The sequence below is a fragment of the Musa acuminata genome, chromosome BXJ1-7 (genome assembly GCF_036884655.1).
Source record: "Musa acuminata AAA Group cultivar baxijiao chromosome BXJ1-7, Cavendish_Baxijiao_AAA, whole genome shotgun sequence".
NCBI classification, from domain to species: domain Eukaryota; kingdom Viridiplantae; phylum Streptophyta; class Magnoliopsida; order Zingiberales; family Musaceae; genus Musa; species Musa acuminata.
The window spans coordinates 24,181,816-24,197,395 of NC_088333.1; the positions used below are offsets into that span (position 1 = coordinate 24,181,816).

At 35.1% G+C, this 15,580-nt stretch overlaps 1 protein-coding gene across 2 annotated transcripts; it reads left to right on the forward strand.

Annotated features, from left to right (window-relative positions):
* Nucleotides 1-6,933: 6,933 nt before the first annotated feature.
* On the forward strand, nt 6,934-15,227 carry LOC103973734 (serine/arginine-rich splicing factor RSZ21A). Of its 2 annotated transcripts, XR_670852.3 has the most exons (8): nt 6,934-7,019; nt 8,739-8,847; nt 9,727-9,815; nt 12,424-12,649; nt 13,935-14,036; nt 14,125-14,226; nt 14,338-14,567; nt 14,778-15,227. XR_670852.3 is itself a non-coding variant. In XM_009388379.3 (7 exons), exons 2-7 carry the CDS (start codon nt 8,759-8,761, stop codon nt 14,378-14,380), a joined length of 651 nt encoding a protein of 216 aa, XP_009386654.2. In that variant the 5' UTR covers nt 6,934-7,019; nt 8,739-8,758; the 3' UTR covers nt 14,381-14,693. The 2 variants fall into 2 exon arrangements, 1 of the variants encoding a protein (XP_009386654.2); XM_009388379.3 differs by lacking the exon at nt 14,778-15,227 and having other exon boundaries at nt 14,338-14,693.
* Nucleotides 15,228-15,580: the final 353 nt, after the last annotated feature.

Below are 15,580 nucleotides of genomic sequence, written 5' to 3' on the forward strand. Positions count from 1 at the left end.
GTTTAGACGCAAAACTGCGTTTAGACGTAAAACTGCGTTTAGACGTAAAACTGCGTTTAGATGTAAAACTGCGTTTAGACGTAAAATTGCGTTTAGACGTAAAACTGCGTTTAGACGTAAAACTGTGTTTAGACGCAAAACTGCGTTTAGACGTAAAACTGTGTTTAGACGTAAAACTGCGTTTAGACGTAAAACTGCGTTTAGACGTAAAACTGCGTTTGGACGTAAAACTGAGTTTAGACGCAAACTGCGCTTAGACGCAAACTGCGCTTAGACGCAAACTGTGCTTAGAAGCAAACTGCGCTTAGACGCAAAACTGCGCTTAGACGCAAACTGCACTGTGATTCTGCTTTTATATCAAAATCGTTTTTTATCGAACGAACGCAGCTTTCGTTTTTAAATTACTGTAAGATTTCCGCTGCACTAATTCACCCCCCCCCCCCTCTTAGTGCTCTCGATCCTAACACCTAGCACTCTCACAAAGCCCTCTAAACCTCTCTCAACCTCATTCTAAGTCTCTAAAAGCCTAAGAGAGGGGTTCTTCTTGGATCAAGCTCTCTACCTCCCAAGGAAACATATATAAGGTAAGATCTAAAATTTTTTTTTTCTTCCTCTCATTATTTGGCCTATTCTTTGAAGTTCTTTCTTAATCTATCATCATGATTAGATATGGCTCCTAAGAGATTATTAAGAACCAAAGAGAAAAGGGTGGAAGGAGATTCCTATGACTAAATCCTCTTTAAATCTAATGAAGTAGCCCTTATGTATCCAAATTTCGAAACAAAAACAATACATAAGGGCAAATATGTTTATCTAGATGAACTTGGAAACCTAGAACCCATTAGATGGTTTGTAAATTTAGATGTCTTATCTATCCTATAAATCGATGAATCGATTTATCCTAGGTTGGTTAGGTTATTTTACATAAACTTAAGTGTGGACAATGATAGCTTAACTACCTACCTCTTAGGAACACAAATTCGAATATTTGATAGCACTATATATGAGTTAATTGGAATTGTCGAAAAGGATAGGGTTGTTATTTTAGAAGTAAATGGGATATCAATGCAATCGGAGCAACTGACTCCGAAGCCTTAGAAACTATTTTTGCAAATCCGAACCTAGGCATAATTCCCAAAAGTTATGAGCACATATTGCCCTTTAACTCTAAATTTCTTCATCACATCATGATAAGCATCCTACTTCCTAAACAATTTCATTATGATAAGATTAGTCAAATAGAGTTAAGTACTATGTATTGGATTATGACCGGCCAAAATAATTATTTTGGATACTTAATCTGGCAACATATGCGGGACATAATAGCTAAAGACTCAATCTTACCGTATGGGAGGTTAGTCACTCGATTAATGCTTGCCTATAATATTTGTGTCTCACCCGATGAAGAAATAATCCAGGTCGATCGATTTAACACTATCAACAGAAACCTACTCAAGAAGGACTGATCCAATTCCCCCACTAGTAGAACACCTTGAAACACCCATTTTTAAGGGAAATAATTCTCCTCCTCCTAGTCCCTTTGGTGCAGCACCTTCAGAACCAGCTCCTGCTTCATCTTCTGAAGATCCCATCATGGTAGAATTAAATCAAATCAAATCACAACAAGAGCAACTCAAATCACAATAAGAGCAAATCCAATTACAATAAGTTGAAATTTTGAGAGAACTACGACAGATGAACCAGAAGATAAATGCCATGTATAGGAACTCTAGAATTCCTCCTAAGGAATAATCGTTGTGTTAAACATTTCTTATTATTGTAAACCTCTATGCTACCTTGACATGCGTTTGACATTATCCTAGTATATGATGTTGGATGTTTCTTTCCGAAATTTTATCAATATTTTGATGGTACCTTCATGTTATTTTGGATAATTTGATGTCTTCCTTGAATGATCGATCTTAATACCAAGTTAAAGCTATGTCAATTTTGACATCTCTTTTTCAAGATTTTTTTTCTTATGGGATATTTTATGAATGGCTTTAATGATCATGAGTTTTATGCTTGAAAACTCATCTCCTTTTTGTTGATGACAAAGGGGGAGAAGAATGTGCAAAAGATTGATGACTTGTGCAAATATGAAATTAGCATGACTTATATGTATTGTATTACAATAGCTTATATGCTGTATAATGCAATGAAAAATATCTTATATGTGTTATATTCCTTAAAAGAATCATAAAACTTTTTTGAGCATATCACATATGAAAGTTTTTTGATTGGTTGTTGTTTCTTATTTATTTATATATATATATATATATGATAAGCAATCATCTCATGATCATATGAAATCATGCCTTGCATTTATATCATGAGATCCATGTTAAAATTTTAAATTATTATTATTTCTTGTCGAAATGATAATTGTCTTTTATCATTCGGCTTAAAAATAATTTTGATACCTTGAAATTATGAGAAATACGAAGTTTCGTATTTGCTCATGCTTATTAAGAATAACGATAAGTTCAACAGATAGAACTTATCGGTTTAGGGTTGAATTCAAAGAGATTGAATTCAAGTGTTTTTATCTTCTCATAATATGACATATAGATAGGGGAAGTTATGATTAACTCCGTCATCAATTGATTGTCATCATCAAAAAGGGGGAGATTGTTGAATCTCGGATTTTGATGATAAAGTCAATTGATGGGTTAATTGATCTAATCTATATTATTGAGTTAAGTGTGCAGGATTAACTATGATAGCTTGAAGATATAAGCAAGTTTACCGGAATCAAGTTCGATGGGTGTTCGAGAGTCCGCCGAAAGTCCGAAGAATCATCGGAAGTGCTACTAGAACCAACCGAGAAAGAATCATGGACTTACCGAAGTTTTCGGAAGTCCACCGGAAAGATCGTTGGAGGTTCGTGGAGATCACTAAGAAGGTTCGGATACTTGCCAAAGACTTGTTGAACTCGCCACAAGACCAGGAGCCTACTAGGAATCCGCTGGAAGAAATCTGAGGGTGTATCGGAAGTCCACCAGAAGTTCACCGGAAAGTTCATCGGAAGGAAACTCGACGTTGCTTGTTAAAAATTTGCTTAGGGCCATGTCTTAATTTCATAGTTTGCATATAATTTGGGTTAGGATTAAGGGTTAATCCTATAACCCGGTTAGGGACCAACTGGGCCCGAGTTTGGACTGGTTTGGGCCAAGTTTGGAGCCCAACCAGTGAGTTGGAATAGTCCAAGCGGTGGCACTGCCCAGAACCCGAGAGGTCCGGCGGTGGCACCGCTAGTACACTGTCAGTGTCAGACACTAACAGGAGGTGGCACCACCAGCACCGGGAAACCCAAAAGTAATTCAAATTTGGAGCCCAAATTTGAATCCTCTTGGGGCCTATAAATACCCCTCAATTCCCAGCAGAGATTACACATTTTTGAGAAGTTAGAAAGTGAGAAAAAACTCTAGTAAAGTCTTGTTTTCAATAGCTTAAGTGTTCACCTCCCTCTTTCTCTTTGAAAAAAATATGTAAGAGTGTGAATCACTTGTAAGAAGGTTGTAAGAGGGGTATTTGGTCCTTCCCCTTCAAAGTGATTTGTTAGTGGAAGTTGGGAGCCTCATCGAATAAGGCTTTGAAAGTGGATGTAAGTCATTTAACCGAACCACTATACATCGTGGTGTTCCTTGAATATATGAGTGTTTAATTTTCTAAACTATTTCTCTACTTAGTTGTAAATCGTTCGGTTTTCATCTCCGTACTCTTGACTACCTTTACTCGAGCTATTTTAGCTAAGTCATCCTTCGTCGAATTGAAATCTCTACACATTTATGAAATCGATTTCAAACTTACGAGTTTTTAATCCACTACACTAATTCACACCCGACGAACATTCCTAATAAGAACTCTTGACCCCCCTCTCTTAGTGCTGCTCCGATCCTAATAAGAACTTCCGACGAACGTTCGAACTTCCAACGAACTCTCGAACTCCAAAGTTGCGTCTTTGACTCCGGGACTTCATTTTGCTTCATGCCTTGCTATCGTAGTTAATCCTGCACATGTAAAACACACTTCTATCTAGACAATTGATACTAAGCATTAATTAAGTTGTTCGGCATGTCATTGGTCCCTCGACGCTTCGTCCGATTCTTCGACGTATCGTCCTCTCTTGCGGTGTATTGCCTAATCGGCTAGTTGACTCCGCAACTCTGATATCCTTGATGCAATATCCGCTCTTCTTGGCCCGATGCCCGAATCCATAGCCCGAAGCCTTCTGTCGATACGTCGACCGTTCCTCCAGCCCGACATCTAATCTTCTGACATGTTTTCCTCCAACACAACATGATTTTTCCTACTTTAATTATCTCATCCTGATTGAACCATCCTACATCACTCAAAACGTAGATTAAAACATAAACACATATTGATTGGTTTCATCATCAAAATTCGAGATTCAATAAGCTTGGGGTGGTATTTTACCTTTTCCTTATTGATAAACATTCTGATTGGCTTGATTTTTATTAGTTTTGTTCTTCCCACGAGTGGTTACCATCAATGCACTCTCACCCAGTTCCATCACTAGCCTCTCTTCTTCTTGAATACACATGGTCATTAATTCATTGATTGACCATTTGTCCTTATGTGTATGGTATGAAATCTTAAAAGACCTATATTAATGTGGAAGGGTGTTCAGAATATAGTGCACTATGAAAGATTATGATATATTAACCTCGAGTTTCTTAAGTTGAGCCATAATATCTCGCATTTGCATTATATACTCATACACACCCTTTATGTTGGTGAGTCTAAGGGATGAAAATTTCATTATTAGGGTACTTGTTAGTGCCTTTTCCGAAGTGATGAATTGCTCATCGATAGCTTGTAGCAAGTCTCAGGCTTTTTCATGCTGGTCAACAGAACCACGTATGCTAGTAGTTATCTTAGTTTTGATAAACATCACGCTGAGCAGATTGGATCACTCTCATCGCTCATATAACACGATCTCAGTTAGAGTGCTGGTATTAGTGATCATATGTGGTTCATTTTTCCTAATAGCATAATCAATATTCATCCACCATAAATGGAGGAGAACCCTTTCCTTCCATATCTTATAGTTATCACCCCTAAGTTCAGGAATGTCACATCGAATATCAGAGAAATTAACAAAAACTATATAAAATTAAACATGTTTATGTCAAAATTTGAAGTTTAATAGTTAAAATTACATGTTTTAGAAATATGTCAAAAAAATATGAATTTCATGACAAAAAAATTACCTATAGGCTAAATTATTAATTCAAATAGATTCAAATCGTCTTTATGATAAAACTATTAAATTATATTCCAATTCATAATCTCTATGGGTAAATTATAAAAATAATTTGATATTTTATCCTGATTAATTATATTAAATATAATAAAAGATCCTATGAGATAATAATTATTATATTAAATATAATCAGTCATGTTTAATTACTTATATGATCCTTATTTTAACTTTATATATAATTTTAATTAATTAAAAATATTATGACTAATTTCTAATTAATTAAAGATTATATGGATCATTAAACATTTTGGACATATAAAATGGACTCATAAGCATAAATCAATATAACCAAATATGCATACATAATAGGAGCATTTTACTAACTCCAAATATTTAAAAGTTATATTTTTATGATTTTCAACATGAAATATATCAAGAAGTTTAAAAAAGAAACCAAAATAAAGCCATATTTATGGTATAAAAAATAAAAACTCTTTTATATCAAGGTAGAGGTCAAAGGTCTCTACTTGCCAAATATTAGATATTTTTGATACTAAAATATGTTTCTAAATCATTATAATAGAAACATAATAAAACTAATATGAAAACGAAATAGCGTACCTCCAATCATTGTTATCAAGAATTTCAATAATAATTTCTTTTTGAACTTTGACATTTCTTATAACTATCACTTTAGATGGTGTATGAAATCCTTTAGACTTCAAAGAGATTTTGAGCCCATGGACCAAAATTCTCGTTTATATAGATGTTGTCCCATCAAGAACATTTATTATCATTAACTCATAACGTTCAAGAATTAATTCAAATTTATAACGTTTGAACCATAATGAAGAATTTTAATGATATTAAATAAAATATTTAATAATAAATATCGAAATATTTAAATCATAATGAATAATAAAATTAATTATAATGAATGATGAACTTAATGAAAATGGTTACATTATTATTAAATAAAATATTTAATAATAATGATTAAAGTTAAATCATATTATATAAAAAACTCACACACTAAATAAAATTAATCTATAAGTTTAAATAAACTACTGCGCCTTTTCAAATGTATGACGCTTTCTTTCGTAATATCAATTTGTCTCTCAAACTATAAATTTGACTCCTTTCCACATAAAAGAGACAGCGAAGAACTTGTATATGGGTATATTTCTCTAAAAAAGGAGAAAAGTCATGATGTTTCGTGAGAAAAAAAAAAGAAAAAAAAATTATTTAAGTTCACCAAATATAAAATATATGGATATATTATAAATATTTTTTTCTAAAATGAAAGTCAATAAGGTGACAAAAAAACAATTTGGGATTTTCTTTTCTTTCATCCTTATGATAAATTTTTTTTTTAAAAGAAATCTATTGAGAGTTCGATTTCCTTTTCTTTTTTATTGCAATCCATCGATCCAGAATGGAATGCATAACTAAGTTTGTGATGTTTCCATCATGCAAAACCCGTTTTCATTCTCTTTTTGTGCTCACACTTATGTTTGTGTTTGGATCTCAATTAAACCCTAACCTTTACCCCAATTCAAATGCTGAATGGCTCGTCCGGAAGCCCATTCCTCACCTGACCCGACTCATGAACCATTTCGGATCCTACTAGAATCCGATCCGTTAAGTGCTGACATCAACATACCCGATTCGTCTATATATATATAGTTATCCCTCGATCCCTCGCTCCCGTTTTATCGCTCGGCCGCCGCCCATTAAACCCTAACTCCTGGGCCCTCCCTGCGATAGATTCTGCCTGCAACCCGTCGAGGTAATCCGAGTGCTCTTTCCATCTCTTTCCCTACTCGCCTTTGTTTTTTCTTCCACCGCGTTCTCTTGGCATGGATTTGGAAGGCGTAGCGTTACTGTTGCCGTCTTTCCGTTCGTTTTGGTTTTTTTCTACCTGTTATCGTGGTTATGTTGTTGTTTCTTTCGAACTGTGGTGTTGGGATTCCTCGTCCAGATGAAGTAGGGAAAAAAGAGAAAGGGTGTCAGGAAAGGGATTTCTTGGGGGTTATGGGTGGTTATTGCTGCATACTTTTGTTCTTATTTGTTGATTATATTGTGATTTAGTCTTCATGCGATAAGTGGGATCTTTCATGTAATGTAAAGAAGATTTTTTGGCGGGTTTTTTTATTGTTGTTTGAAGCGTTTGTTTGAATCTCCAAAAAGTTGAACACTACAAATTATGACTATTTTTTATGAATGAATCGTTGGAAAGAAAGGGCTGAACATTGAGCTGTATATCTTGTTGCAAGACTTCAACTTTGTTTGCCTCTGTTCATCACGGGCCTATTTTATTCTCCTGATTTCTGCTTGAAAAAATGTACAGTTGTGAATCGTTTAAACACCCCTAGACTGTTTTGACATCTTTGAATTATAGGACATGCTTCATTTGTGTTAGAATAAAAAATTGAAGTGTTTACACTGCTAAGAGAATATTGATTGGGCAAATTATAACAGAATATGGTCTTGGAGGCACATGCGTTCTCCAATTTAAGATACTATCACTAGATCTTTTGAGGATGCAGGATGTATGTCCTTTCTTATGCTTTTAAGGTATTGATACCTGAAGTGGTTTCACTTTTAGAGGTATAGTGTCAAACAGGTGGTAAGCAGATATGGTCTATACTTCTGCTCGGTGCTTATTGATGTTTAATTGTTTTGTTGGGATAGCTTATCTTAGGTTTTACAAGGATTATGTTAGTTGATGAATACTTTAGTAAATGATTGCTGAGTTCTACTGGGATTAATATTCTGGATATTTGTAAGTTTTAATAAAACTAACAAGCTTTAATGTATAACTTGTGTTTATTCTAACAAAATCCCCTTGATTAACTATCCTCCAACAACCATGGAAGAGATGTTGATGTCTTGCTATTGTTATTTTTTAACAACGTTTGACAGAAAAACACTGCCTTTTAGTTAAAATTCTTGAATATAAATGAGGATTTGGCTAGACATGCTTCATTTGATTTGTGTATGTGTTTAGCATCATAACACTTTACATTAAAGATTACCTACCCTTCTATTTTCCTTTGTTCTTTCAGAATCTCCATGTTCATTTTATTGCCTGTGAGTCTTGTTTTCTGTCTCTCTTTCCCTGTCCTCATTCTCTAGTTCCATGTGTTTGTCTTCCTTATTTGTTTGGTATTTTGTACATAAACTAAAAGTAGCATTTACATATTTCAAACTTTATTTTAAAAATCAGGTTCAGGTACATATCTTGATTTAGTTTTGTATGGGGTTATCACTCTTTTTAAATTCCTTTTAACAATTTTATCACATTTTATCTCATCCAACCATTATTGTCTGTGTTATCAAAACATTTTATTACAATTTCTTTCATATATCACTGTGTTATTGACCTATAAATGAAAAACTGGTCATTCTTTAGAATCTGTAATTTTCTCTTTTTTTATTCCTTAACTTGTTAATCGCCTAGCTACTTTTTATCTTATACATTCTCTTCTATTTTTTTTTGGATTAGGTGAACAATTATTTCGCGAAATGTCTCGAGTTTATGTTGGGAACTTGGATTCACGAGTGACTGAAAGAGATCTAGAAGATGAATTTCGAGCATTTGGTGTACTTCGAAGGTAGACTATCCGATGAGATGTATAGTGTTCTTGTATGTCAGTAATTTTTTGTAAGTTATATCTTAACTTTTATAGCCTGGTGTCTGTGATCTCTGATTGTTTAATTGTTCTTATCAATATACTTTTATTGGTACCTCTTTTAACAAAATAATTGCTTTTCTGAACTTGAGTCGCTTGTATGTCTTGTTATCTCCTTGTTGTTTAGACATCAATTTTTTTTAAATTTCATTTTTGATTTCTTGAGAATCTATGTATTGACCGGCTTCAGGGTAGATAGTGAGAGGTTCATTGTTTCTCTATATGCAATCTCATATTAGGAAAGACAATCAGCACTAGTTTATGTATGAAACCAAAAATTTGTGAGCAAACAATGCAAGAAAATGAAACAAACAGGACACTGACTAATCAGAATCAATTGTACCTGTCATGATTTTGCTGTTAATGAACTGATGCCAGTTCAACCCGTTCAAAAAAAAAATTCTGAAGGTTGATATTTACAATTGAAGATTGATTCCAGTTGTCGACAGACTTTTCATGCTCTATGCACTTAATGTATATTGTGTATTAAAAGATGTCTGTTGCATATATCTGAGTTCTTTTTTTTACTACGATTGTAGTTCATTTATGTAGTTCAGTACTTTGTCTCAACTTTAATTTTTTGATCTCCTTTTGTAATTTAAATTGAATGCTTGCACTTCTTTTATCTTAGTCTCATGGACCATGTGGATAATCTTTATAAATTGTGCTGTCGAGCTTATGAAAAGATGTGAAGCCTATATTTTTCAATGATGAATGCATGACCTTTTATCATTGTGTTTTGCTTGGTCCAAAATGTGGCATGATATGATATTCTGAACTACATTATTTGAGCATGTGCAGTGTTTGGGTTGCTCGAAGGCCTCCTGGTTATGGATTTGTTGAATTTGATGACCGGCGAGATGCCTTAGATGCCATTCGAGATTTAGATGGTACAGATGTTTGTGCAATTTTTAATTATTGTATGTAGTTATGCATTTATTGCTTCTCGAATGAAAATAGATTGATATTTTTAAATTGCATAGAGATGATTTATACCATGAATTTTGGGTTGGTTTATTTTGTTCTTTTGTATTTTACATAATGAGTGTTTGATTTAAATTTTTTCAGGTCTAAGATATCTGACCCTATAGGTAAGCATGTTAGATTATATTAGGCCGTTGTATCGACGGGTTATAGTTAGCCTTGTATAGTCTGTGAGATGTCAATGAAAGGTGGTCATCTATAGTATTTGAAACACCTGAATATCAAATCTTCTCCATCTTTAGCTTATGTCTTTTTTCCTCAACAATTTAGTGGATCTACATCCTCAGGCCGGGAAACAAAGTGTTAGAAGTCTTGCCATGTTTATGAAAATGTACCTTCACTAGCACATCTAAAGAAAACGTTGGGTGGCATTATGTTCAGCATTGAAATGGAATTGGAATCAAAATCAAAATCAAAATCCACTTCTTTTGAAATCAGATTATTAAATTCTTTGGCATCCTTGGTTTGCGTGCTTTGAGAGCGGAATAAAAAATAATTAGGTCCTTTGGCTTGTTTGATTTATTATTTCACAATCAACATCAAGATAAAATTGATTACGATAACTAATATAATGTATTACTGAAATAATTTCACTTATGGGCAAATTTTTTACTCGTTATAAATTTCTATTAATTTAATTTTATAAAAATGTTATTTTAATCCATATTATTTTATATCTTTTCATATATTATATTATTTATAATATTATATGTTTTTAATTGTTAGTTTATTTATTTTTAATATTTAAATTTAGTATATCTGTTCTTGTTTTTATTTTAGTATTTATAACAGTTTACATATCTTGATAATTATGTTACTTTTTACTATATTATTTTTGATTTGTAATAGTTTGAACATATTCAATTCTTGGAGAGGATGCAAGAGATAGGGAGGCTTAGTATCTCTAGGAGTTACTGCATATTTCTTATAGGCAGATCCATCAATGGTTTCAGAATGACCTCCACAGTGACAAAGACCTTAGGTGAGAGAGCTTGCACCAGTTCGGAGGTTTGCTTCCTAAGAATTTAGTGGTTGTTGTATGAATTGCCTAGGAGCCTGGTGAAAGAGTCGGTCGTGTCACTAAGAGATAGGGTTGCACCAAGGAGAGGTTTGCAGCCACATATGGAATTTAGTGGTTGATGGAGAAGACAGCAGGGTAGCAGTGGATGCCCATTGAAAGAGAACCACTGTAGCTAGTCCACTAACTAGAGAAGAATAAGTGAGAAGCAGGTAAGCAGCTGAATCTGCACTTATAAAATATGGAGGCAAGAAAGAATAGAGAAGTAGAAAGTCATTGCTAATGTGTGCTATCACTTGGAAATAAGACTGGTGGTTTGTTCCTGAGATTCTAGACCTCCAGTGTTGGTGGCGGCTTCTTCCCGCCACTGCATTAGCAAACAACAATGACCTGTCATGGTAGCCTGTTGTTTTTCGCCTAGTGACATGTGGTTGGCCATATGACAGCACGTAGACAATGCTGGGTTTGGGTTCATATTAAGTGCTGCATTTTTTCCCCCTTCACTCACCTTGGTTTTTGTAGTTGTAGCATCGACCTTGTTAATCATTCCAGGTTTAATGCCAATCAGTCGTTAGACCTCAGCATAGTGATGGGCAAGACATTCTCTGTCCCTATTTCATTGTCATAGGTTTATAATGACCAGGATCCTTTCTACCCTAGTTGCTTTTTTAACTGTTATTCATTCTACCTTTAATGTTCTCAAATGCAGCTTTCAGGGCAAGAGACGAGAGGTGATTTAGGGATATAGTTTTACATGTTCTTTTAATGTTGTGTATGGATAATTGATACATATATCTGGAAGACATTACTAACATGAGAGAGCATATGATCGAAGTGGTACCGGAGTTTACTTCGGATAAGGGCTAGTTAGAACCATTTTTAGCTCTTGTTTTTGAAATTTGATCTTGTAACAGTTTTTTAGATGATCTAACGATTGACTGTTAGAACCATTCATGTGGTTCTTAATAACCACATGAATCGTGCATATCTTTTATAAGTATGCATAATCCATTTTTGTTATTTATTTTTGTTGCTATGGGCTAGTCTTTTTTCAGCTACATTTTTTCACTCACTTGAAAAAATATTTATGAGATAATGGTTTAAGCATCTAGCTTTGAGCTGTCACCATGTTTGCTTTGTCTTAATAATCACATGGATGGTGAACATCTTCTAGAGTTAGGCAGAATCCCTTATTTTTATGTATTTTCATCAATATGATCTTTTCCAGCTCTTTTTTTCAGCCACTTGAAAATTTTCTTAGGAGATAAAATGGTTTTATCATCTAGTATTTGAACTTTAGTTGTTTTGTATTTTTGAAATTGAAGGAGCAAGAACAATTTTCTGAATTTTTGAATATATCTTCATCTTTCCTTTTTAGAGAGTTATCTTACATTCTTTTTTGCCACAACTACAAGTCTTATTTTACCTAGGTTCTAACTATATCTTGATTCTTTGTCATTCTTTGTAATAAAATTCTTTTTTGGCCTTTATCATAGGGAAGCACGGGTGGCGTGTGGAGCTTTCTCATAATTCCAAGGGTGGCGGTGGTGGTCGTGGTGGATATGGACGAGGTGGTGGGGACATGAATTGTTACGAATGTGGTGAACCTGGTCACTTTGCCCGAGAGTGTAGATTGCGGATTGGTCCAGGTGGCATGGGTAGTGGAAGGCGTCGAAGCCCTAGCCCACCTCGCTATCGGCGGAGCCCTAGCTATGGTCGTGGGTATGATTTTGCCTAATATTAATTAATTATTATCCTCTTTGCAACTTTTCCTTGGTTTAAGGGGGATGGATAAGGACTGTCTAGGGCACCCTAACTATCAGGGATAATTTTGTTTGGGTACAATCTCTCTATATATATATATATATATATATATTGCATACTACTAACTAAATATGTATTTACCACATAGCTAACTTTTATATCTTTTAATTTCATTTTGAATAGTGATTTAAAAAGTGCTAGGCGTCAAAAGGTGTAAATGTCCAAAAACGCATAAGGCGCTAGGCGCTCGCTCGAGTGAAGCGAGGTGCTAAAATATAAAAATATATAATATAATTAATAAATATAATTATTTAAATAAAAAAATATGGTATTAAATTAAAAAATCTTATAGAATCACAATATCATATTAACAAAAAATCTCAAAATTTTGAAACAATAATAATAATTTCAAATAAATAAAAATTAGTAGTATTAAAATCAAAATAATATATTATTAATCTAATAAATAAAAAAATATTATTACTAGTATATAGTTAACAGTATACTATTAATATACTATTAACAGTATATTATCGAGTCGATGTGAGAAGAGGGAGGAAGAGTAACAGTAGAGGCAGCGAGAGCGGGAGCGATGATAGTGGTGAGCAGCGACAGCAGTAGCGAGGGCACAGTGTAAGAGTAAGTCTGAGACTACTGACTGAGAGAAGCAGTAGTGGTAGCAGCGAGTAGCGGCAGCAGGAGCGACGAGCGACGATAGTGGCAGCAATAGTAGCGGCGACGAGCAGTGACAGCAACGGCAAGCAGCGACAACGAAGAGAGACAATGGCAGTAGAGAGGAAATGTCAGCGGTAGAATCACAAGCAAGGTTAGGATTGGGGAAGTCGCGAGAGGGATGCTGGGAGGCTGATATCGGTGCTTTAGTTGGTTTGATTGAACCAACTAAAGCATCGGATATTGAACTAGATGTAAAACACTAGTTCGGTCGCTTGGTTTAATTCGGGCGCTCGCCCGAAGCGCCTGACGCCTAGTCTCGGGCGAATGCCCAGGCAGTGCCTCTTTGAAGCGAGGCGCCGGGACATGAAGCGAGGTGCTCGGGCCTCGCCTGAGCGCCTATTGAAATCACTGATTTTGAATCTTTATTGTGTTGAAAGAAGTCATGGACTATGTATGTGTATTTATGTATTAATTATATATATATTGCATACTACTTAAAATATGTATTTACCACATAGCTAACTTTTATATCTTTTAACTTCATTTTGAATCTTTATTGTGTTGACAGAAGTCGCAGTCCACGAGGGAGAAGATCCCCTCTTCGTCGCAGCTATTCATCTCGTAGTCGATCACCTGCACCTCGCCGTCAAGATTCTCCTTATAGTAACAGGTAGAGCAACATTTTGGTTTCTAGTTAAAATTAGGCTATTGTCATAAGTTCTCTATGGACTTGTGTCATTGACCATCATTGATTTCAGGAGTCCCGACAGGGATCGACGCCATAGTTATTCACCTCGCCTTGGCAAGAACTGCAGCCGTTCACCAGCATATCGTCGTCAAGACTCTCCTTATGCCAATGGGTGGGCAACAGTTTGTAGTTATTTCATTGGATTTTTGTCACTTATCCTGTATGCACTACAATGCTATATTATGTAAGTTACAACAGTGTTGATCTCAAAGAGATATTGCAGGGATGGGCGGAGGAGCCGGAGCAGGAGTAGGAGCAGGAGCTAGAGTACACCATGTGTCTGATAAATCCAACAGAAATTATCTATTTCAATATGACCTTGACTGGTTAGACCGTAGATTCGATGTCCTACGATAATTAGTTGGCTTAAAGTGGTTAAATGTGGACTCTGGAGCTTTGGATTCTTCACCTTTTGGTTGGAGCACTCTCCTCAGCTTGCTGGCATTTGGAGAGGTTATTTTTCTAGTTCATTTTCATGTTTTTGTCTCTATTTTAAATCTTGAAAATCATACTTGGTTGTGGTAGTAGATCAATCAATGCTTTAATACAGTCAGATTAATGTTTTTTTATGGCCTTTAACATAGGCATGTCCCTTTTTTTCTTTGTTTGAGTTGTGATTCTAGAACAAGAACACTCATGGGATGTCTCTCCTCACTGCCTCAGGCTCTCTGCTTTCTCTTCACTGTCTGTATTTGTGCTAAGTGGCAAGAGCAGCACCCATGACATCTCTCTCACTGTCTGTTTCTGCTAAGTGGCACGGGCAGCACCCATGGGATCTCATTCAGTGCCTCAGGTTTCTGCTTTTGTCTTCTCATGATCTATTTCTACTAAGTAGCACAGCATCTCCGTGGGATCTCCCTCACTTGGATTTTCTGCTTTTGTGCTTCTCACCATCAATCTCTCACCAAGATCAGAAACTTTGCTGTGGCACTGTTGGCCTGCCTAATGCAATGACTCTTTTGTGATGCACCGGACACTAATGTCTTTCTATTAGCTTTGTTAACATGGAGCAATGGCTGGAGCCCCCACAAGTTTCAGGTGCTGCATTTTACCATGATAATAAACTGATGCTTATGTTTATAGTTTCTAGTGCTGAACTTATGGGAAGCATAATTTGTGTGCTCTGCTGTATTTTGTGCATGGTTTCACCTATGATATAGATGCATTGGACTTTTCATAGATTTCTTTTATTTATTTCACTTGAAGATACGAACTCTTGTGGAGATTTTAGATTATTCTCCAAATCAATTATTGTTGTTTTCTGGCATTGCCAAATCTGGCTGTCGTGAATCGTTGTTACCCTATTGTCTTTATTTGCATTACTGTTTTCATGACAATAACTGTACAATGGTTTCTTGTGGTTGTGTAATATAAATCTGATTGTTACATCAGAAGCGGATAGTGTAATGACAATATTGTTCCTTTGTAGGAATGTCATCGCATGTTGCTTAATGTACTTCTTGCAA